Consider the following 24,520-nt stretch of genomic DNA (forward strand, 5'->3'; position numbering starts at 1 on the left):
TATAAATAAGAGATTTACTTTTGAAGGACTTGTAATTATAATTGCAATTGCAAGATATAAATATAATTAAGAGATATAAAAGTTGCAATAAAGAGTTTTCATTCGTTGTATGCTTAATTTTCAAAATATAAATATGTTAAGACAACTCAATATGTGCACTAGTTTAGTACGGAGTTTATACCATTTCAATGTAAAAGAGCGTATTTACTCCGTATAAAATATGCTTGCAAACCGGTCATTTGCTCCACATTAAAATGAGTCAATAATGTTCTCTATTTATGTCACTTCGATTTAAAACAGAAATTTGTACTTGAAGAATAAGAAACATTTTACGTTTGATGGTTGCCTCTAAGATTCAACCTCCAGACTTTTACAAGTTTCCCTAAAACTGCAGTTCCACTCAAAATGCATATTTGCTTTTAAGGTTTCTTTCATATTTTAGTTCACAACACAAATTTTACTAGATTCCTATATATGGTATATCCTACATAATTAGCTCAAACAAATTTTTAAACGATGGATGCAAAACCAAAGTTTCTTCATGGAACACTTGAAGCTACCATCTTTCATGCCACACCTTATTCACCACCATTTCTACTTAATGTGAGTATCCTCTCGCTAATGATGGTTTTAAGGGTGCACAACGTTGTTATTATCATTTTTTCAGTTCATATTCATAGTCTACATGTAGAAACTATTTTCTAAAAATTGCATAAAACATCAATGAAGACAGAATAGGAATGAAACCATGCATGAATGTAGAACAATGTAGAATGAAGTAAGGATTTATTAACGACACTAGACATGAAAAGCTTACCGACTGTTTTACCTTTTTCAGTGCATTAATCCAACCGGAAAGCCTGCATATGTTACCATCAAGATAGATCATAAGAAGATAGCATCGACTAGTCAAGAAAGTAGCAGAATTTGGAACCAGACCTTATGTGTTCTTTGTGCTCATCCAATAACTTCAACAATCACGATAACCCTCAAGACAACATGCACCATCCTCGGGAAAGTCAACATTCAGGCCCAACAGTTGTTAGAAAAGTCAAGCCTGATTGACGGGTTGTTTCCGGTGTGTATGGAAAACGGGAAGCCACATCCAGATATTAAAATCAGATTCATGTTGTGGTTCAAACCAGCAGAAATAGAAAAAAGTTGGCAAAAGATGATTGACAACAATGAATTCAATGGACTAAGAGACGCTACATTTCAACAAAGGAGTAACTGCAGTGTCACATTGTATCAAGACTCGCATCATAATCTAACGTTCCAACCACCTTCTAATATATGTGGATCACCAAGAAAACTTTGGGAGGACATTTTCCTAGCCATTGAGGATGCTAAACATTTGATTTATATTGCCGGATGGTCTTTTAATCCAAATGTGATACTGGTAAGCAATTATGGAAAGGTCAGGTGGGCTCATTAATGGGTCAAAATTCAATTAAGATTAAGATCAAAATGAAAACAGGCAGGTTTTAAGGCATGAAACAAGCCGCTCTTGGTTGGTTCACCTGCAAACACTTTTTTTCAAAATTTATTTTATACTCCGTAATAGATTAGAAATTAGAACTTAGTATATTGATCAAATTTTTAATTAAATATTTTCCAAAGCTTTGAACAAAAATCGGGTGCTTTTTAACTAAATAAATATAATGTATTTCCCTATTCGCTATATTTTGATTAAACTCATTTAAGGAGTGATGGCTATCGTACCAATTGAGCTAGACATGCTTTCCATCCAAATTTATTTAAGTAAATAGTTAAAAGTCTTGACTGTTAATTTCATTTACCAATATAATGTAACAAACACATTCTACATCTTTGAATAGAAGTGATTTACGGTCCATTTTCAACCTGTTCCTCAATTAGCTTACTTTTTGAATTGAGCTTTTAAGTATACACCACAACCCAAATCGACACACTATGAAAATGGGCAGAGATTGCCACCTTTAGCAAACAGAATAACTAGTAATGAGTCTAAAAACTTATTAATCATTCAGGTCAGGGGTTCTGAAACAGACATTCCACATGCTAAAGGTATAAAGCTGGGTGATCTTCTAAAAAGGAAAGCAGAAGAAGGTGTACCAGTTAGAATAATAATTTGGGATGACGAAACTTCATTACCGATACTCAAAAACAAAGGACTAATGAAAACCAACGACGAAAACGCCTTCGCCTATTTCAAAAATACAAAAGTTATATGCCGATTATGCCCAAGATTAAACCACAGCTTCCCAACACTGTTCACACACCATCAGAAAACCATCACAGTTGACACCCGTGGATACTCGTCCTCAAGCAAACGAGAAATAATTAGCTTTATTGGCGGTATAGATCTATGTGACGGCCGATACGATACAGAACAACATTCGCTCTTTAAAAACCTAAATACAGAACAGCAGGCACATGATTTCTACCAAACAAGTATATCTGGAGCAAGTGTAACAAAAGGTGGGCCCAGAGAACCATGGCACGATGCACATGCGAGTGTAACAGGAGAAGCAGCTCGCGATATAATGCACAATTTCGAGCAGCGATGGGTCAAACAGTTTGACCCTGCTCTACTAGTTTCTGTTGACACAATAACAGATCTTGCAAATACGAGCACTCAAACGGAACGGGATTGGAATGTTCAAGTTTTTAGGTCGATTGACCATGAGTCGATCAGCCACCCGCAGAATAATTTTATTGAAAGAAGCATATATGAAGCGTATGTAGAAGCAATAAGACGTGCTGAAAAGTTTATATACATTGAGAATCAATATTTTATTGGGGGATATCATTTATGGGAAAAAGATCAGCATTCGGGATGTAGGAATTTGATACCGATTGAGATTGCACTCAAGGTAGTGAATAAGATTAAAGCAAAAGAGCGGTTTGCAGTGTATATATTGATACCTATGTGGCCAGAAGGTAGTCCAGAGAGTGAATCGGTACAAGATATATTGCATTGGACACGGGAAACGATGAAGATGATGTACGGTTTAATTGGAGATGCACTACGAGATAGTGGTGAGAACTGGCATCCAAAAGATTACTTAAATTTCTTCTGCTTAGCTAACAGGGAAGAAAAAAAGAAAGGAGAGTACGTTCCTCCTCATTCACCTCATCACGCGACACAATACTGGAATGCTCAAAAGCATAGGCGATTTATGGTTTATGTGCATGCAAAACTCATGATAGGTAACCCTGTAACTCCTTTTTTCATACGTTATTATTTTTGTCATCCTATTGAATTGGATTTCCAAAACAATAACCTATTACCATGGAAGACAAGTAGATCAGATTTTACAGGCATAGTCAGAAATCCTCGACCTTAAAGGTGATGGTAACAGTTACAAATGGGTCAATACGGATTGCATTATATTGTTAATGGGTGAAAAAGAGACGATTAAAGAAAACAAGTTTAGGGGTGAAACATGTCAAATGCAGAAAACAAAGTTAAAGCGATTGGGTCAGATGTAGGGAATTTTTTTTATTATTATTAATTTTTTTTTTTTTTTGGAAAGCTATATAAGAAATGTGCACCAGATGTAAGAAACTAGCTTGAAGTAAGAGAGTCGAATACAAAATACTATATTGAAGTGAAAAGGGTCAAAAGTCATCTAACATGCATTTAAGTACTCACAACCCCATAAATAGTTTTATCTGTAAAAAAGCTATTGTTTTATTTTATTAATAGTTAAATAGACTTTCTGTATCTAGCCTTATATTGGAACAGGATGAACCTGATTATTATATTTCCAAAACTAATATGCCTTAGAAAATCCACAAAACCTTGGGGTGTATAGCATATCTAATTTAAATTCAGAGGATGTTTTACTATGTATTTTTCAGTGGACGATAGTTACATACTGATAGGATCTGCAAACATAAACCAGCGATCCATGGATGGGCAGAGAGACACAGAAATTGCAATAGGATGCTACCAATCAAGAGATGGGAGTAAGCAAACAAATAGAAGAGACATTCATGCTTACCGTATGTCGTTGTGGTATGAACATACTAGACGAGCTGAACAGCTTTTCCAAGAACCCGAAAGTTTGGAATGTGTCGTGAAGATGCGTACACTCGGAGATCTGATGTGGCAAATTTATTCAGGTGATGAGGTCATAGACATGGAAGGCGTCCATCTCGTCAGTTACCCTGTGAGTGTGACACGCGAAGGTAAAGTCGAGGACCATGTGGATAGTGGGGGTCTATTTCCCGATACAAAGGCACAAGTAAAGGGGAAACGGTCTAAAGTTCTACCACCAATATGTACTACATAGAAGATGCTATAAATAATTCACTAGTGGTCTTGTATGAATAGCTGTATACATCTGTACATAGCATCAGGATACCATTTGTTTTACTTTCATTAATTCTCAATACCAACCTAACCTTAAAAGAGATATTTGATTTAAAAAGCAGAGGATAAAGTATATATGTGACATACCTCTGTTAAAGATAGCTTCTGGTGTAAAACTGGGACAACCTTAAGAATTGCTGCAAAATAATAAAATAACAGAAAAACATGAGAAAAGATCAAGATCGGCTAAATAATTAGCTTTTGTTGTTTATATATGAGAAACGAACAAAATCATTTGAATCCTGTCTAGGACGAATATTTAGTAATGGCCAGGGATGGGTTGGAAACATCAGAGTATGAGGCCCTCCCGGGTAGCTCGAATAGAGAAAACCTTCTACCTTTTTACCCTTTCTTTTAAATGAACACAATTATTTAATACAGTCCAATAAAGCAAATTACAACTTATTTGAAATTGACATTAGAAGTTCTCAAACTAAACAATACTCAAAACACATACATCATGCAACATACATTATTACAGAATCAGGCAATGTTCACTTCGAGTTATAACCAATCCTTTTAGGTAACGAAGTAAACAACAGCCTTACCAGTCCTGCGCCTTGACATGCTCGTCCTAGGCTAATCCTTACTGGTCTCCAATATTCAGTGCTTTAACAAATTCTAGGCAAAATTAAACTGGTGCGAGGTCCCGGTTTAATATTCATCAACGGTAAATCACAAACTTATACTCCACAAACTCTAAAATTACTATACTGAGAATTACCACCAAAGAAACATAGGCCTAATCAACTCCATTTTTTGTCATCTTTCCACATAAAAAAACATAACAGAATAAGACCCTAGACGTGTCCTACGCATCAGGGCCGAGGCATATTCATCCTTTGATCTTCAAACTTGTTAAAAGTACAAAGAATGTGAACAGAAGCCATAAGCCGAACCTTCAAGTATAATTTTCTTCATCCGCACCGTGGGACCGATTGGTGTGGGGCCGCCCGAGGGTCGGTTTTACCCCTTTTTTATTCTTCATCCACAAGGATATAAGGAATAAGATAGATAATGTAGCTCTAACACCAAAGCAAAATTAAACCTAGGATGAAGCCATTAAGTCTCCTCAAGATAATTTGGCATAGTGGTGACTGCTTAATGGCATCAGAAATTCAACTAATTAAAAATCTCCTATTCTGCATGTTTTAACCCACATCCCTCATATCAATTGTGCCATCCTCATGCAGAAATGATTACGCATTTTAGTCTTATCAAATAAAACCATTAACACACAAGCACGTATAAACCTACTGTTGAGTTAAGGAGTACGATTCCTGCATGCATCTAATACAACTACTATGACCGTGGGAGTCTGACGGCGACAACATCGCTGGGGACTCACGAAAAGAATCTGAATTTCAGGCCCACCTGTGCAGACGGCTGTGTTCTTCACTTATAAATATATACTATACTGTAATATTAAAAACCTAATGATTTAGCCTACAAATTAATTAGAGAGACTCGCCAGTGTGGTCGTGGTCATCGACCATTTTGGTCTCAATGTTACCTACTCAAATTTGAAACATTTGTCAGATTGCAGCAGCGACCTTCCATTGATAACTCCACGGTTGATCTTCCCAGACACTAACAAATGGAACCCAAAAACATGTGCAATCCAGATACATATTTACATATCCATTACTGCTCTCTTTGCCAACTTAGCTTATAAGGCTTCTAGAATCCATCTAGGTTCAGCACAAAGTAGACCAAACTTCAAAAGACGGATAGAAGAAAGGTGAATATCATCTCAATGAAAGTAAACTATTCTGCATACTATATGTTGGCTCAAAAATGTAATACAGACTGCAGAAACCCCAAAAATTTGAAGACTAGGGATGTAGAGAAGGGATTTTATGGCAAAAAGGTGTACGTTTGGCAGGTAGAGAAGGGATTTAGATTATTATTACACGGTCATATAATAATAAGAAGGTCATACTTTAGTTTAACGTAAAGTAAAAATAAACATACAATATGTTGAACCTCGAAGTCTTGCCTAATAAGTCCATACTAACTGTCCTTGGGTTCTAAAATAAGCAACACCTAGTATAAATGTTATGCCAAGCACAGTATGTATCCGTAGCTCAAGATATACATATAGATATTATCAACAACCACTTTACCCACAAAACTGAGACAGAGTACTAGCCTACGATAAAGTACATACAAGAACTCACCCTGCAACAAACGGCAAGTCAGCCTTCCTTCAAGCTAGCCATACAATGCATCATAAGCAGCTCCCCTTGGATTGGACGGTGGCAGGGCTGTCTGACTAATGAACTATATTACAGCATTAATAAATGAACACATAAGAAGCAGAAGATCAACACGAGATATCAAACTCTACACCGACGATCTAAACAATGTGATAGACCCATCTGAATTTCCTCTTCCGTAAACTTTCCATATCAACTGCTTTAGAGTTTCTCCTGACAACTGCTTTAGAGTTTGTAGAAGAATGCAACAAATCTCAACAAGACAATAAAGTAATTAGTCGAGATTTGCAACTCAATCAACCTTTCCAGTTGTCAGCACTCATTATACATCACAAACGTGAAGAATTTAGAGCTCACATCCAACAAGACATGCAAAATGGAGGCTTAATAACTTAGACAAATTCTACTTCCACAAACTAAAAAAAGCTCAACACTTCAGGTCATTTTATGTTGTCACCAACTTCTGGGAGCCTTCCTCGCATATTCACCTCAAGAACCTAGTGCTATATGCTGCTGGCTAATACAATAGAGTTCCATCCTCCATTTTAATCTAGGATATGCCTACCATACTATATAGATCCCCTATGACATGCTCATCTGCTGTTACTAACCAAGACTAAAGTTACCAAATCTTAATCTTCTCGAACTTAATAAAGAAATATACAGTCGTTATACACGACACCAGTGATGATCTCATAGAGCTCCAAGTTATCCTGGTCTTCGGGAATCCGAACATACCAAGCCCTTCTGTGTAATAGTGTTCCTTATTCCCTCTAGACCAGTACCCCCAAGAAAGATTTCATTATCTCTTTGGTAATAAAATATACTGAGTCATAATCATTATATATTGAGCTAGAAGTCTAATTTTAATCGCTTACGATACCATGCTCTCCAACTTAGCATACACGTCTGTCTGCAGAACCAGCAGCAATAAGATCTTAATAATGATACATATCCTGGTGTATCCCAGGTTATACAGGTCTCGAATGAAGAGAATCCCTATATGGGTTTCTATATGCCAACTTCAATCCACCAACAAATTCCAGTCTTCATACTCCAAGAGAAGAGAAATACTCCAGTTGATAAGATTTATGTAATGAACTTATGGCTGCTCCATTAAACTTTCAAGATGTGGCCATTTAAATTTACGTATACGGCAGCATAGCAAAATATGAAATCATAACAAAAAACAAATATACTGTAGATAATATAATGTAGCCTTAAATATCAAAGTCACGGAAAACACTACATAATCATGCCATACAAGAGAAAAATTTCCATAAGTTGTAGTAAAGCAACCTAATATTCCAAATGCACTAGATTAAATAGGGAATAGTTCAAATATAAGGATTACTTATTTAAATGCAAACACAGGAGAGCCATACATTTCTAGCCACCAATCATGGATTTTTGAGAAAATGTAGAAGATATGTTTTTCTGCAAAGGGGGACACAAGCCATCCACATGTCAATGCCGAGTCATGCGAGAGTTCTCGTGCCCAGCCCTTGCAGAGCTTGAACCGTATAGCGGACCCTTGACAGCAGTACCCTGAGGAACAATCACATAATGATATTTTATATGAAATAATATTTTGACTAAAGAGATGCACAAACAGGAAACAGCCTGCTTTAAAGAGGCAGTCGTATCTACCAATGATGCCCAAATAAACCTAAATTCCAGATACTAGACCATACATGCTAAACCACATCTTAAAACTAAATTTATAGATTTTTTGAGTTATAAACATAATATTTTTTTCCATTTTAATCAAAGAAATTGATTGCCTATATAGAAACACCATTGTCGCCTATTTATTGAAACCGTAATATTTTTTCCACTCTAATGTAAGATAGACACGAGCAAGCAATTACAAGTAATAAATACGACACTAACAAGTAACTAACTATTAATTTGAGCAATATAGCAAGCAGTACCAGGTGAGCAACATATCCATCACCATACTGAGGAGGAAAACGGCCATCAGAAACGCCATACTGCATCCCATATGATCCACCTAAATAACCAAAAAGTCATAGAAATCATCACCACATGAATGAGATGATAGTGGTAATCATTGTCATCCTATGTATGACCATGACCATGACCATGACCATGACCATGACCATGACCATGACCATGACCATGAACTCATAACTTGACAAACAAAGCAAGTAATTTTGGCCAGGTAGAAAGGTAACTAAGGCAGTATGAGGGTATACCAGCAGACCAAGATCCAACATCAGTACTTGCAAGTTCTGCACGAAGCTTCTCTACTTCACGGGCCATGGAAACCAAATTCTTCTCCATTGACTGTCTTTGTTCCATCAGCTCTAGACCTCCTTTCTTCTCATAATCAATAGCAGCCCTACAAGAAACAGAGAATTTTTAAATCAAAGAATTCTCTTATTTAAGATTTCACACATTTAGCCTTTTAGCTTCCTATATAGAGGGGTTATTAGACCTAGCATGCATAAGCTCCTGATGAATTCTCTCATGCTCAGCTCTTAAACCAGGAAGTTGCTCGTTATCTATTTGCAATTTTGTGAGGTCTTTTTTCAACATCTGAACCTTCCCAGAAAGATCATGTCTTATAGAACTTAGTCGTTTGACTTCTGCATGGAGTTGTGCAGCCTCTTTCTTTAAAGGTTCGGCGGCACGAAGATCAGCTTCTAGTTTCATACTATTTTCAATTAACTGTCTTGAATGCATTTCATTTTCTGCTTCAATATCAGCGATGGCTATATTCATTCGTCTAAGTTCCTCTCGTGCAGCACCCAACTCTCGCTGCAGAGCAATTCGATCTTCAACTAGCCTCCTATTTTCATCCAAAAGCCTCCGGATTTCATGATGTTGCATTTCAAGTTCTTCTTCCAGCATTGCAGGATGAGGGGGCATAGGTCTAGGGGCCCGGGATGGAGGCCCTGGCGGTGGATACCCATGTCGGTTGTCATATACTTCATGAGGATAACGGTTTCTCCCTGCCATCTAATATCACCCTGGAAGATTATACAATTTCATCAAATAAAAGTTGAAGCGCGCAAAACATGTCATTCAATAGAACTATAGATGCACAAAAAACTTATACCAATTCATATCAAAACATGGCATTCGCATATCTCCATTTGTGTTTCAAAAGATTCGTAGTGAGAAAAAGTCAATAAATTATTAAATTAACAAAATCAAATAATACATCTGTGGAAATTGTATGCAATTATTCAATCAGATCCGCAACCATGAACTTACGATTTCGTTAATTTCAAATTATCAATGCTTCATCAACTGAGGCATACAAATGTCAAGTTTGTACAGTTGTTAACTAACATGATCCAAATTTTTATTTTAAGTAGTTCATATGATCCTTATCAACAATTGAGTTAACTAAATTTAACTCTTTACACATACACATATACACGCACATATAAATAAATTGCACTCCGTATTACTCCTGCAAGTTCAATAAATTGTATATGACTATAATTTGTATTCGAAAGCGCAAGCAACAACGGATTAAATGCAAAACCCTAGTTTTAACGGAAACAATAATACTTGCGTATAAACAACAGAATTTTTGGTATCAAATCAATAGAATCGAGTAATCAGTAGTACAAACCTTGATGATGTGAAGGAATTGATTAAATTGTGAAGATTTGTTTATGTTATTTGCTTGTTTAATAACACCTGCGTGTAGTTCGTGAGAGAACGAACGAACATTCGGTAACTGAATTGTGTTGATGCAAAGGAATTTTTGTGATGATTCCGTACGGCGTACTTTTGTTGGGCTAACTGGTGGAACAAATTAGTGGGTCAATGAGCCCATTATGACCCGACAAGGGGACTCTAATCAAGTTTTAATATTATTGTGCATTAGTTCTAGACCCGTTGGGCCGAAACGTTTTTAATGGAGTGTTTACTTCTTTTTGCGCTCGTATCTTTTTATTTAAAATTTACGTTAGGAATTAATTGATTATTATAGTTTTTTTAAACAACAAATAATTAATTAATTAAGTATTAATTAATTATTATAATCGTTAACTGCAAAGCTTTATTCTCTTAGTTTATTGAACTTTTCTAGAAAAGCTTAAGTAACGTTGAACCTTTTGTTCCATCAAGTAAATCATCTGTGATTATCTACATGCTTACATCATCATCATGAATAAAAAAGATAAAGCTAAATAAAATCACACTTTCTTTATCATAATAGCATCTTTCTTTTCAATGATAAATTAATTAATTAATTAATATTCGAAGCGTCATATGATTAAATGAAGTATGTGACAACTCAATCCTAGAAACTAAAATCCGTATACAAGTTGACAGATTATGAATAAATAATACCGTTTATAGATGCTAACCCTTGTATATTTGTTTTATTGACATTTTATATTGATAATGTAATTTAGCATTAAAATTAATAACAATATTCAATCTCACATGCTAAATTTTGTATATTTATTTAACCGACATTTATAGTTTTATAATATAATATAACATTAATAGTATTCAATCTCGAATATGCAAAGTATAAAGAGACATAATGGAGACCGTCATTGACTCATTTCCCTACTCGAACTTAAAGGAGTCATTCTTGTACTCTTGAGCTCAACAACTTATCCCTATAACAGAGGTTTTGAAAGGAAAAAAAATACTCCAGGCAACATGCATGAAGAAAACATAAGCACAAATAAAGCTATGCGTGCACAAATAACTAAGACAAATGTTTCATTCATCTCTAATTTGAACATATCTTGTATTAAAATAAGTGCAATAACAAATCCACAACAAAAATAATAATAATAATTTGAATACTACAAGAAATACATCACAAATTAGCTACAAAAAAGTTACACTTCTAGAATATGGATTTTTGCATCATTATGACAACCAACTCCTACACTTTATACATGGACGTATGATAATAATGAACATAACACATTACTACCTATGGCCCTTGATTAACCATATAAACTTAGCTAATTAACCCTGATCAAGTTCACATAAAAGGAATTCCTATTGAATCACCGCTGCACAAGTGTCATGCTTTAAACCTATGCATGTATTTGATGAAGTGATGATTCGCATACTATCATCTTTTATATGTACAACACTTTTTATGTTACTATAACATAATTATGAACTACGAGTATGATATATAGATAAAAAAAATATGGAATACATATCACCACGGTTGAGAAAGATAAGTCATCATCTCATGAGTCATGTCATGTCCACCCACACGTGTGGTTGTTGATCAGCCTTTTCTTTTGCTTTAGACATAAATGGGCCCATGAAAATTCTTCAATTATAACAACCTCAACCCGGCCCACCTCTTAATGCTCCTTTTTGACCCAAATTGGCATTCTGTTCTTCATTCTTACTGTTGGGAAATTGATTATGGTGTCTTTCTCAGCTACCCACCTGTAAATTCATGCTCACATCACAATATATTACAAGTAACTATAGTACTTTGTATGCATGCAAGTTTGTTCATATAAAAAATATGACCAAACTTTTTGTTTAAAAAACAGCCACACACTCTAACTAAACGTACATTCTCTCCTCTTAATTTGGAACATGAGTTTTCTTTAGTATTCCGCATTATGCTGGTGGTGAGATTACCATTATATATAACCTTTGCTCGCGTTTTCGAAAAATATTAGATGTGCATAAAACTAAAATTGATTGTATCTAATTAGAGTGATTTCTATTTACATTTTACATCCTCGTAACCAGCATTCGCGAAATTGAGTATTGTTATTGTTGTGTATAAAATTACCTGAACTCAGTAACAAAGTGATGAAGGAATATGGAAGCTTCTAGTCGAGCCAAATCAAGACCAGGACACAACCTAAGCCCTCCTCCAAAAGGAGTGAATCCAATATTATTAAAACTGTTCATGTCTTTATCCTGTTTAGCACGAACAATATTCAAAATTTGTAAATTGGTTTGATAGTTGTGTACAACATAAAAGGCACAATGTACTACTCGTATTAATTACCTGCCACCTCCAAGGATTAAAATGGAGAGGAGACTCATAATAATTATCATCAAGATGAACTGATCTAAAATGAGTTAATACACACCATCCTTTTGGTATTAAGTACCCATTAATCTCTACATCTTTCATAGCCTTTCTAATCACACCCATTATTATATTTCCCATTCTTAGTGTTTCTTTAATTACCTGAATAAATATTAATAATCGTCCTTAATTAGCGTTGTTCGTGGTTAATCATAGAGCTAAATCAAATTAAGTAAACTTTAACTTACACTTTGTGTAAATGGCAACGATAAGTAATCATCCCAACATAATGGATCCCCGAGTTCTTCTTTACGTCTTTTCAACTTCAAATTTTCCTCCTAATCATCATCATCATCAAGTTAAGTGGGTAAGAAAATTATGGAGTATTAGAGAGTAATTATGTCATTCATCATTACATTGCAATTCCTAAAAGTTAGGGTGCGTTTGATAAAATCATAAAAATGAATGATTTAGCGCTTAATAGTTTAGAATCTGAATGATTCAAAGCTTCTGAATAAAGTTTGTTCTGAATAACAATTAGCTGTTTGATAATCATTTAGAATGAACGATATAAACTAGTAAAATTACCTTATCAAAGTGTAACATGAAGAAAACATTCAATATACTTGTTAGTTAAGTGTTTAGGATAGGATTTTAGGAGAAAATTACAGAAAATTTAAGTTCTTAATAGTTAAGAGAGTGTTTTATCTCTGAATGGTTCAACACTGAATTCTGAACCATTAAGCATCATATGTCGTTTAGAGGTCAGAAACAAACGCACTGAATGTTCAGCATTCAGCACTGAACCATTCCATTAAGAGGCAAACAAACTCACCTTAATCATTAAATCAATTTACATCTTGAGGCTTTCAAAGTATGTCATTTTGTTTGTGTAAGTCACTCAAATTTATATTTTGTACGTTCTGTGCATACTAAATTCACTAAAAACACATCGTTAAAATATAAAATATAAAGGAATGTAAAAATTTGTGTATTTGGAAAATCTCGATTGATATAAATAATTCTATTAAATAAAATACTTGTGTAGTTATGCCCTTTTACATAGTTCTGATCAGTTTATATGCGAATTTGGCACACATGGATCAAAACATGGATTTGAGTAACCTATAAATCATTTTTGAATATGAATAACGTTAAAAAATAGATGAACTTAATTAGTTGATCTGCCTATATATAATCCCTAAATCAAATACTAATAGCAAGTGTTAACCATGAAAGACATGTAGCATAATGAAATCAATAAGTTTGTTATATCATATCATATACCAATTACTAATCATATTTTAAAATTAAAACAAAATGACATGATATAACATTTGTTAACGTGACTTGGTGCAAGTTGTATACCTTAAGTTGATGAAGAGCTTTGGGACAATCTGATAAGTATTTGACAGCTAAGGTCATAAGAATAGGCACAGAATCTTCACCAGGAATCATCAAATCAATCATATTATCAGATATTAACTCGTCCGTTAACTTTGCGCTCTGATCGTTAAGCAACACATCAGTCACATCCTTCGAATGTTGTGAACAAGCAACACCGTCTATCCGTTTATCACGAATAATTCTAAGGACTAATTTTATCATCTTTTTCTTGGCTTGTAATGATTTATGAAGTTGTGTACCGGGTAAGTTTATAGGTAATGACATGAGACCCGCAATGAATTCTTGAAATTGCACCATCAAAAGATCCATTTCTTCACCCGGATCCAAACCAATTAAAGCTTTGGCTAGTACTTGAAACGCAATCTAATTAATATTAACCGATATGATTAGTAACATATAATTAGTTGGTTGTTCATCTAGTATGTACTATTTAAAATTTGAACGCATGACTAGCTAGTAAAAAAGTAACTATGGAAAGTACTCCCTATAAAAACTGTAATAGCGACGTCCGAAAGAGCTAGGGAACAAGATATTTGATTATTTGTGGACAAAATAATTAGTTTTAAATGATTATGTAACCAATAATTAGTTGGTAATTGATTTTTATTATACAATAAAAAGTGTTGAGAAAAATCAAAAGTTACATTTACTTTTGTAACTTGTTCTTTGCTTATATCCCTTTTTCCCTACACTTAGACACACAAACAAACTACTTTTTGTTTTGCGATTTTGTTTTTTTCTTCTCACAAATGGCCAAAATAGTTGATAATCAATACCTACTTTGTTTGAATTGTAAACAAAGTTATACATATACACTTTACGAGAGGAAAGATTGAAATCATAAAATGACTTTAAAATATTAACAAACAAAAACTTTTGTATTAGTTGGGATATTATATTATATTTGAATATAAACGACAATATTTAAACGAGGGCAAAAGGTTTTATAACTTACAATCTATCAAACAGATAAATAATGTTCAAATGGAAGTAACGTGTTTCAGGTTTAGTTGGTAAGCAAAAAGTTATTGTTTAACAAAATACTCGTAATATAGTATATACAATGAAAAAAGTTTGGCAAAGCTTTTGTTTGGCGTGATTATATCTGTGTATAAATTATGTTCATAAAGACGTAAATGGCGGGTGAATAGGTAGTAGTTATAATTGTAATTTATACTATAATATAATATAATGATATTGATATTGATACGTAAGGTAACGTATGTTAATGTTGTCATCATTGTCATTGACATACTATATACTATAGATTACTACTCCGTATCCTATATACTATAGATTACTACTCCATATCCTGCAATATAAGTCTAAGAGTCCATCATTTTCTAAAACTAATTGGTGATAGAGAAATTTTCCCTCAAACTTATATACATACATTTGTTTTGTCCTTTAATCGATGTGAGACTTCAGTTTGCACCCTTGCACCCTGACACGTATTACTTACATCTATAAATTCATTAACAGATATAGTGCATGACTTTTATGTGGTATCTAATCTTCAAATATAGTTTACATGATAAAAGGTACACAAAAAGGTTGAAAGTTTTCTCCGTTCGGACTAATTAGGAGGGCGAGTAACGCACGCAGCCTGGAAAATCACCGATTCGAACTTAAGACCTCTTGTAAGGAATTCAGGCTCAACCACTGAGTTATTGTGATGATAGTTAAAAAAGGTATACACTTTATAATAAATCATAACTAATTATTATTACTACAAGTCTCAATTCACCTAATGTTTGCACGTATACTAAACTTCAAATTAAATAAACATAGGCAATTTGGTATAGTAACTAGCTAGAGAAAGATAAGGAGAGCATACATGTTTAGTTTCATCTTGTATGTAAATGGGACGATCTTCGTTCCAAGCAGCCATGGATCGAAGAAGCAATTTTCGCATATTTGAAGTAACACACGCTTTAAGATATGGAGACTTGAAAAAGGAACCGATAAGGCCATGAATTTTCCGGTGAAAACTTCCATTGATCCTCAAAATCGAAGCCTCTCCCATCAACTCGGTTAGTGATTTTGGATATGAAGGCACGAAACTATTAGCATCACTTTGTAATATAATTCGACTCACTTTTGCATCAGTCGATACAATCGTTGGACTACCAAACAAATGGGATTTGAACACCTTCCCATACCTAGGAAAGAAAGAAATTTGAGTAGGTAATTCTCTAATACGTTATTAAAACATGTAAATATGAACATGAACTTACAATAAACGGCGTTTTTCCATGAACGTTTGAGGATGATCGGTGTAACCACATGAGATGAAATCTAGGGTTTCGCCGATAATAGGCCAACCCATGGATCCTAGGAGATTCGGTGGCAATGATCTACGCAGTGATTGGCGGTTGTTGATGAAGAAGATTGTGAAGAATAAGAGGACTACGGTGGATAAAATTATTGTTAAGGTGGTTGAGTAGAAAATGAACTCCATGAACGATGCTAGTTTTGTGTGTTTAATTAGTTTTGGAAGTAATAGGAGAATGAGGATGAGAATATGGACGTGTGTGGGTATATATGTGCACGCGTGCTGCTTAATTGTTGACTCATCACATAATACCTTGATCTAAAGACTTGTTAACTAAAGTAAGCAATTAGATTTTCTGTTTTTTATTTTATTCAGAAAGAGCTCGAATTGAATATTAAGCCTTTACATCTAGAGGAGCTAGCAATACTAGATACTTGGAAACTCTAATTGTAATCTAAATGAGAATGTTTTCTTTTTCATTTTAGCATTTCAACCTTTAATCGCTGTTGATTGATTTTTATATGTAACTTGTCTAACGCTACTAAATGATTACTCAACTCTTTGAAAACGTAATAATCTAACAAATCACCTCCGAAACACAAATCCAAACACCCCTTAAATGTGTTAACGGTAAATGTGTGACTCAAAGTTTAGTTCTTCCGTCATCCGATGACAGTTCAGTCTTTGTCATCGGATGAAAGTTCAGTCTTTGTTCGGTCTTTCTAAGTAGGTCTCTATATGGTAATAAAGTCACAATCCATCTTTCCAATTCTTTGCCTATCCGTTGAGAATGGTAACTCAATCATATTATTTATGAAGACACAAACGAAAGATGTGATGAAGGCAAAGGTACAAATTAAAAATTCTGTAGTTTTTTATTAAATAAGTTCCATGACATAAGTTGATTAAGGTCATAATCATAGGATCGAACTTACTTTATGTGTTATCTAAGTTTGCTAATGCAATCTTTTGGTGACAACATTTCCATTTAAATATCTAATCACGCTTATGTGATTCTCTGAATTGGAGCTTCAAGTGGAGAAGTTGAGCTTCTAAACAAGTTAATACATTGTATCGGCCTTTTCATTGTTATGCCCGTTGTGCCATGTTAACGTGGAATCTTTTGAACGTATTTTCTTCGAGTTTAGTGTAGTTAAAAAACACATGGTATTGGAGTTGATGGTCAATTCTGTATAATTTATGGAGCATTTACTTGTTAATATTGATTATTTAATTATTAATTAATTAATACTATTAATACAAATGCAATTGTATGAAAGAAAAGATAAAACTAGAGAGAGAATTTGTAGGTTGAATAAGTCCCCACGTAGGCATTGATGGGTGGTGGGGTTCAAACGAATTGCTTTCATGTGACCATCTCATTATATATTCTTTTTTTCATTCATTAAATAAAATGAAATCATAATCATAATCATATATAATATATCATAATCATATAATATAATTATAATTATAATTATTATAACATTATATCATAATAATTTATAATATTATATAATATAAAGAAAGAAAATAAAAAATGGTAACACCATAATACTCATCATCATCCACGGAAATTAATCATTCAACACATATTACATCGATTCGGCGGAACTTTACATGTCTCCTTTAATTTTTTTATTTTATATTTTATTTATATTCATTATCATAAATACAAAATATAAATAAACTAGAGATACATTTGAATGATACATAATACTTGCATAATAAGGTATTTGATCAAGCACAGTCTCTACATATATTATTGTAATCATAGGTTCCCATTGCATCATAAAACCATTGGGTTGGAAGACTAGCTCCTCATCATCATTGGTTTCAAAGTTGTGGCAAATATTCAAATTTGAAAAGAAGTTAGAAAAGTGTAAAAAGTATACTATGAATAAATCTTGAAGTGGAATAGGTATATGCTTGTTATATTTATTACGCGTTGTGTTGCAAGTGCAGGTTAGATAACGCCTAATTCTAAGGTTAAAGTGTGAAACGTAAAGCTTAAAGGATCATGGTCGAGACAGTAATGGGTCATATTTGATTGATGTGAAGAAAGCTAAAGTTTGAGGACTAGGGTTAGTAGGGCTGTGATGATGGGATCGCCCTGCCCAGAGCCGCCCTCCTGACCACCGTCCACATTTATGTCTTCTTTAAACACACACGAGAACGAACAAATTTAAGCAACATATATAAATACCTCACTTTCATCCCATTTTAAACTACAAAATTCTATCATTTGCTCATTCTCATTCTCATTTAATTCAAACTAGAAAGAGTTCGGACCGCGCGTTGCTGCGGTACGCATTTTGATATACATTGTTTGATACCTGTTTGTAATATCAACGCTATTTACGTAAAAAAAAATGTGTACGTATCTTTACTACTTATTACATACATACATAATCTTGTACATTTAAAAAATTTTAAAAAACGATATTTCTGAAATTAACGTTCTGTTGTACAAATTAATACCAAATACCGGCATTAATGGTGCATTATATTTTATCCAAAATGTTTTTTTTCGAAAAACCTTTGTTTCGAATATAATTAGTTTCGTTTTGTTCGTAAAATTATTTCGAGTTGAACGGTGATGACGGAAAAACCTAACTCGCAGCGAAAAAATAAATAAATCCCGTTAAAAATTTGAGTAAGTTTTATTTAAAAATTATTATATTAAGTTGAAAGTTTACATTTTAGCCCCTCAAGTTACCTTTTATAACCCTAAGTATTTATAATTTTTACCCTTGAACAACTACATATATTACCCCTTAAGTATATATCACTTGACATGTTCTTCCCTTGACAAAAACTACATTGGCCAAAATATGAAACGACCAAAAAAATGGTGGGTATTAGTAGATATTAAAATAAAATATCATACTTCAAATTTCATGACTCCGTGCTTCGTAACATTCCAGGTTCATACCAGTTGATTTTTTTTTTACCAAGGACATGAAAGAGTACTAAACGTTGATCGATATTAACGTTAATGGCTTTTATTTGTCCGACGTATTCGATTTTATAAGGCAAACCGTCGATTTCGAGGCATCGAAGTTTGCCTATTTTGATGAAGACGAGCAAGAACTCGTGCTTTTTAAGAACAGCAAAAATGGTATGAAATAATCGGCAAAGCCGTGGTAAGCTCAGAACCAAATTGTAAGAATATATGGGATGACATTTGTAGCGACCCGACAAAATCGTCATTGACGGCGCCGTCTACTTAGGTCCCGTTACGTGGTCATAAGGCTTTAAAGCAACGTTTGACCAAAAGTATGTCGCATTCATTTCAAAAGTAAAGATGTTTCAAAGTTTACAAAGTAGTTCGACAACTAGTTACATCACAAAGTTTAAAGTACAATTGAAACATATGCGACACGATTTAAAAGTAGCCAAAAGACGCTCCATGAATGCATGTATACTCGACATCCAAGCAAGTATCAAAAGTAATGAGCGAAAACATGTATCACAAAACGTTCAAGGACCTGAGAAAAACATAGAAATCTGTCAACGAAAACGTTGGTGAAATCATAGGTTTAAGTAAGTAACTACAAGTGAACCACAAGATTTGTAACATTGATATAATAGTAAAACATTACAAAAGTTAATATTCACGAGCACCCAATTATCAGTGCTTAACATTTCCTTCCATAGAACCCCATCACAATAGTGTTAGAACATACACTGTTTCTCGAAAATATATTCCATTCGTAAACGGTAGCGAACCGTTTGAATGAGAGTTTGTCAAACCCATATGGATCCATACAACATAAGTTCTCGCTTACACCCGGCAAGTGTAACTAATGATAATCGAATTGAGGATTTTGTTCTAAACTCGTATGTAGAATGTTTGTTTTCATGTACTTGTGTTCACTTAGTAAAAGAAACGTTTATGTTTTCTCATCCCAAATGTAAGTTCAAAAAGAGTAAAAGTGGGACTATGATCTCACCTTGAGTGTACGTATGTAAAAGTACTTCAACAAGTAAACGTGTGCAAGAACGAATGCTAGTCTTGACCTAAACAAATAGGTTTGTATCAATATCGGTAAACACGATAGGTCAAAGTGTTCAATTAGTCCTATGGCTCGTTACGGCTCGATTATTATAGCATGTGGATCAAATTATCAAGTTTCATGCAAGGTACAAGTGTAAAAGCATGTTAGAACGATTGCATAAGTATTTGGTTAAGTTTGATTAAAAGTCCACTTTGGTCCGGTCAAAGTCAACGAAAAAGTCAACACGTCCGGGTCGGGTCCCGAACTATTTTTCTGAGGTTTATATTCATATTTAAGCATGTTAGAACAAGTTACCTGTGAATCGGAGGTGCGTAGCATAGCAAACATTTTTCGAATTTTGACCATGTAGGTCAGAACCCAAACACGGCAAATGCCGCGCCGCGGAGGGCCGCGCCGCGACATTTAACGTGGTCTGGTGCCTGGTCAGTCTCAATTGTTCAAGTCAAAATTAAATCTTCAAATTAGCACAATTTACAAACCGTAAACACTTAGAACACGTATCTTATATCATTGGAAAGGTAATTTGACGAGGAACACAACTAAACACGTTTCATCAATCAAAAACATCATTTGCAAATATCGAGTTTCCAAATTAAATGATCAAATAAATTCTCATCATTAATGTTCAAGTTCATCAATGCACATTCTTAATTCGGGCATTTAATGCATACATACAACACGCCGTTTTGTAGGTAATCAATCATACAATACAACTAACTACTTACCAACAACAATTCATGACATTCAATGCATTAAATGTTCACATTTAAATCTATCAAACCCTAACCAACATCATCAAAACCACTAATCGAGTTTATGAAGTTTTCTAAAGCGGCCTACACATCAAATTGAAGCTAGTGATATTAGAAACACATTTAATACTTGCACTTTATCATAACAACAACATTTAAGCAACCAAATCATCAATCAAACACACCAAACTTTCAAGTTCATGCTAGTTACTAAAAATAACAAGATCGAACATATAAATCATATATTCATGTTAGACTTGAGCCATAGACACTAATTAACAACTTTATAAGTTAAAAACATCAAGAACACAAAATCTAGCGATTTTAGAAAGTTACCCAAATTAGATGTAATCGGTATGGAATCGAAGAGGAAGTTGCAAGGATTCCAAATATGTAATTTGTTTGGATTGAAGCTTGCTAGATTTGAAATGGATGATGATTCTTTGTGATGAAGTTTGAGAGAAATTGTGAAAGTAGTAAAAGAAAATGGAAATGAAAATGAAAAAGAAAGGGAGGTGGGGGTTGACTAGTCAAAAGCTAGTCACATCTTTGCTCCCTTGGCGAAACTAGTCCCTCGAGTTCGTTGCGGGTGCGTGAATTACCTAAACGAGATATTTTAAATACGCGTCTTAACGAAGGATGTTATAATCATATAACGGACTTTAAATAAATAAACGGAAAAGTAAACGGAAAAAGGCGGGATGTTACATTACCTACTCCTTAAAAGAAATTTCGTCCCGAAATTTAAGTAGGCGTAGTAGTCGTTGTTTCTTCCTCGGGATCTTGCGTTTCTGGAACCGGGAACAAGTGAGGGTATTTCTTTTGCATTTGATCTTGCCTTTCCCAAGTAAACTTGGGTCCTTTTTTGGCATTCCAACGAACCTTGACAATCGGGATTCGGCTTTGTTTCAACGTCTTGACGGAGGTGTCCACAATTTCAACCGGTTCTTCCACAAAATGAAGTTTGTCATCGATAGTAAGTTCCTCGAGAGTGATGACGATATCGGGTTCGGCAAGACACTTTTTCAAGTTAGATACATGGAAAGTAGGATGAACGGAGTTCAATTGAGGTGGAAGATCTAAACGATAAGCAACGGTTCCAATACGCTCCAAGATTTTGAAAGGACCAATATACCGCGGATTTAGCTTCCCGCGTTTCCCAAAACGGATTACACCTTTCCAAGGTGCGACTTTTAACATTACTCGGTCACCGACTTGAAATTTGAGGTCGTTGCGTCGTTTGTCGGTATAGCTCTTTTGACGACTTCGGGCTGTCCTAAGCCTATCTCGGATTTGAACGATTTTCTCGGTTGTTTCATGAATGAGTTCGGGTCCGGTGATTTGTGTGTCGCCTACTTCGGCCCAACAAAGAGGTGAACGACATTTTTGGCCATATAAAGCTTCGAATGGTGCGGCGTTAATACTCGCGTGATAACTATTGTTGTAGGAGAATTCGGCGAGAGGCAAGTGCTTATCCCAAGCTTTTCCAAAGTCGACAACGCAAGCTCGTAGCATGTCTTCCAAGGTTTGAATTGTGCGTTCGCTTTGTCCGTCGGTTTGTGGATGATATGCGGTGCTCATGTCTAAACGCGTTCCCAACGCTTTTTTGTAAAGTACGCCAAAATCTAGAAACGAATCGGCCATCTCGATCGGAGATAATCGATAAGGGTACACCGTGTCGGGCTACGATTTCTTTAATGTAAAGTTGTGCGAGTTTCTCCATGTTGTCGGTTTCCTTCATGGCTAGGAAGTGCGCGGATTTGGTGAGACGGTCAACGATAACCCAAATAGTATCATAACCGCCAACCGTCTTTGGTAGTTTGGTGATAAAATCCATCGTTATCCTTTCCCACTTCCATTGTGGGATTTCGGGTTGTTGAAGTAGTCCGGACGGTCTTTGATGTTCGGCTTTGACTTTGGAGCAAGTCAGGCATTTTCCCACATAAGTGGCGACGTCCTTTTTTATGTTCGGCCACCAATATTGTTCTTTAAGGTCGTGGTACATCTTATTGGCACTGGGGTGAATCGAATATCTTGACTTATGGGCTTCGTCTAAAATAAGGCTTCGCAAGTCCCCATAACTAGGTACCCAAATTCTTTCGGCGAAATATCGAAGTCCGGTTTCTTTAACCTCAAATCGAGATGTGAGGACGTTCAAGTGTTCGAGAGAGATGTTTTCATCCTTGAGAGCCTCATCTTGGGCTACACGAATTTGACTATTAAGTTTGGTGTGGATGGTGATGTTTAAAGCTCGGACACGAAGAGGCACCGCTCTTTCTTTTCGACTTAAGGCATCGGCTACTACGTTTGCCTTCCCGGTGTAGTGACCCGAACTTTTTCATGTTTATATATATATTAAATGAAATTGTTATTTACATGATTAAGTGTTTCCAACATTTTAAGCAATCAAACTTGGTAAGACTTGATTAATTGAAATAGGTTTCATATAGACAATTGACCACCCAAGTTGACCGGTGATTCACGAACGTTAAAACTTGTAAAAACTATACGATGACATATATATGGTTATATATATATAGTTAACATGATTTTATTATAAGTATGTATCTCATTAGGTATTTTAACAATGAGTTATATACATAAAAATGAGACTATTAATTTAAGAAACTCGAAAACGATATATATAACGATTATCGTTATAACAACGTCTTACTAGGTACATATGAATCATATTAAGATATTGATACACTTGGTTAATTATGTTAAATGATAAGTAAATATATTATTAAGTGTATTAACAATGAAATACATATGTAAAAATAAGACTACTAACTTAATGATTTCGAAACGAGACATATATGTAACGATTATCGTTGTAACGACATTTAACTGTATATATATCATACTAAGATATATTATATATCATAATATCATGATAATATAACAATTTAACATCTCATTTGTTATAATAAACAATGGGTTAACAACATTCAACAAGATCGTTAACCTAAAGGTTTCAAAACAACATTTACATGTAACGACTAACGATGACTTAACGACTCAGTTAAAATGTATATACATGTAGTGTTTTAATATGTATTCATACACTTTTGAAAGACTTCAAGACACTTATCAAAATACTTCTACTTAACAAAAATGCTTACAATTACATCCTCGTTCAATTTCATCAACAATTCTACTCGTATGCACCCGTATTCGTACTTGTACAATACACAGCTTTTAGATGTATGTACTATTGGTATATATACTCCAATGATCAGCTCTTAGCAGCCCATGTGAGTCACCTAACACATGTGGGAACCATCATTTGGCAACTAGCATGAAATATCTCATAAAATTACAAAAATATGAGTAATCATTCATGACTTATTTACATGAAAACAAAATTACATATCCTTTATATCTAATCCATACACCAACGACCAAAAACACCTACAAACACTTTCATTCTTCAATTTTCTTCATCTAATTGATCTCTCTCAAG

At 34.4% G+C, this 24,520-nt stretch overlaps 3 protein-coding genes across 10 annotated transcripts; 1 reads left to right on the forward strand and 2 right to left on the reverse strand.

Moving 5' to 3' along the window:
* Window positions 1-292: 292 nt before the first annotated feature.
* On the reverse strand, window positions 293-10,308 carry LOC139839765 (protein FLX-like 3). 7 transcript variants are annotated; one of them, XR_011757068.1, is made up of 8 exons: window positions 10,190-10,308; window positions 9,041-9,575; window positions 8,799-8,944; window positions 8,514-8,593; window positions 7,965-8,127; window positions 4,448-4,497; window positions 940-1,396; window positions 293-860 (listed from the first exon to the last, which is right to left on the reverse strand). XR_011757068.1 is itself a non-coding variant. In XM_071829916.1 (5 exons), the coding sequence occupies exons 2-5, from the start codon at window positions 9,562-9,564 to the stop codon at window positions 8,047-8,049; spliced, it is 831 nt and encodes a 276-aa protein (XP_071686017.1). In that variant the 5' UTR covers window positions 9,565-9,575; window positions 10,190-10,308; the 3' UTR covers window positions 7,784-8,046. The 7 variants fall into 7 exon arrangements, 1 of the variants encoding a protein (XP_071686017.1); XR_011757067.1 differs by having other exon boundaries at window positions 294-860; window positions 7,934-8,127; XR_011757071.1 differs by having other exon boundaries at window positions 297-860; window positions 940-1,057.
* LOC139839766 (phospholipase D alpha 4) lies at window positions 517-4,398 on the forward strand. Its single transcript, XM_071829917.1, has 4 exons — window positions 517-603; window positions 839-1,399; window positions 2,010-3,192; window positions 3,847-4,398. Exons 1-4 carry the CDS (start codon window positions 517-519, stop codon window positions 4,278-4,280), a joined length of 2,265 nt encoding a protein of 754 aa, XP_071686018.1. The 3' UTR covers window positions 4,281-4,398.
* A 1,120-nt stretch (window positions 10,309-11,428) lies between the features above and the next one.
* LOC139839764 (3-epi-6-deoxocathasterone 23-monooxygenase CYP90D1-like) lies at window positions 11,429-16,496 on the reverse strand. Of its 2 annotated transcripts, XM_071829914.1 has the most exons (7): window positions 16,243-16,496; window positions 15,843-16,167; window positions 13,967-14,368; window positions 12,847-12,936; window positions 12,575-12,760; window positions 12,353-12,483; window positions 11,429-11,994 (listed from the first exon to the last, which is right to left on the reverse strand). In XM_071829914.1, the coding sequence occupies exons 1-7, from the start codon at window positions 16,464-16,466 to the stop codon at window positions 11,907-11,909; spliced, it is 1,446 nt and encodes a 481-aa protein (XP_071686015.1). In that variant the 5' UTR covers window positions 16,467-16,496; the 3' UTR covers window positions 11,429-11,906. The 2 variants fall into 2 exon arrangements, with proteins under 2 accessions (XP_071686015.1, XP_071686016.1); XM_071829915.1 differs by lacking the exon at window positions 12,575-12,760.
* Window positions 16,497-24,520: the final 8,024 nt, after the last annotated feature.

This window comes from Rutidosis leptorrhynchoides, chromosome 4, assembly GCF_046630445.1.
Source record: "Rutidosis leptorrhynchoides isolate AG116_Rl617_1_P2 chromosome 4, CSIRO_AGI_Rlap_v1, whole genome shotgun sequence".
In the NCBI taxonomy this organism is placed as follows: domain Eukaryota; kingdom Viridiplantae; phylum Streptophyta; class Magnoliopsida; order Asterales; family Asteraceae; genus Rutidosis; species Rutidosis leptorrhynchoides.

What these genes read in the sequence shown, in the direction of transcription:
- LOC139839766 (XM_071829917.1), top strand. Translation starts at nt 517, where the DNA reads ATGGATGCAAAACCAAAGTTTCTTCATGGAACACTTGAAGCTACCATC. An exon ending in CACCACCATTTCTACTTAAT is followed by an intron (nt 604 to 838) that starts GTGAGTATCCTC and finishes TACCTTTTTCAG; the next exon opens with TGCATTAATCCAACCGGAAA. An exon ending in GCATGCAAAACTCATGATAG is followed by an intron (nt 3,193 to 3,846) that starts GTAACCCTGTAA and finishes TGTATTTTTCAG; the next exon opens with TGGACGATAGTTACATACTG.
- LOC139839765 (XM_071829916.1), bottom strand. Translation starts at nt 9,564, where the DNA reads ATGGCAGGGAGAAACCGTTATCCTCATGAAGTATATGACAACCGACAT. An exon ending in TGTTGGATCTTGGTCTGCTG is followed by an intron (nt 8,594 to 8,798) that starts GTATACCCTCAT and finishes TTGGTTATTTAG; the next exon opens with GTGGATCATATGGGATGCAG. An exon ending in ATGGATATGTTGCTCACCTG is followed by an intron (nt 8,128 to 8,513) that starts GTACTGCTTGCT and finishes ATTGTTCCTCAG; the next exon opens with GGTACTGCTGTCAAGGGTCC.
- LOC139839764 (XM_071829914.1), bottom strand. Translation starts at nt 16,466, where the DNA reads ATGGAGTTCATTTTCTACTCAACCACCTTAACAATAATTTTATCCACC. An exon ending in ATGGAAAAACGCCGTTTATT is followed by an intron (nt 16,168 to 16,242) that starts GTAAGTTCATGT and finishes TTTCTTTCCTAG; the next exon opens with GTATGGGAAGGTGTTCAAAT. An exon ending in CACTTTGTTACTGAGTTCAG is followed by an intron (nt 11,995 to 12,352) that starts GTAATTTTATAC and finishes ATGAATTTACAG; the next exon opens with GTGGGTAGCTGAGAAAGACA.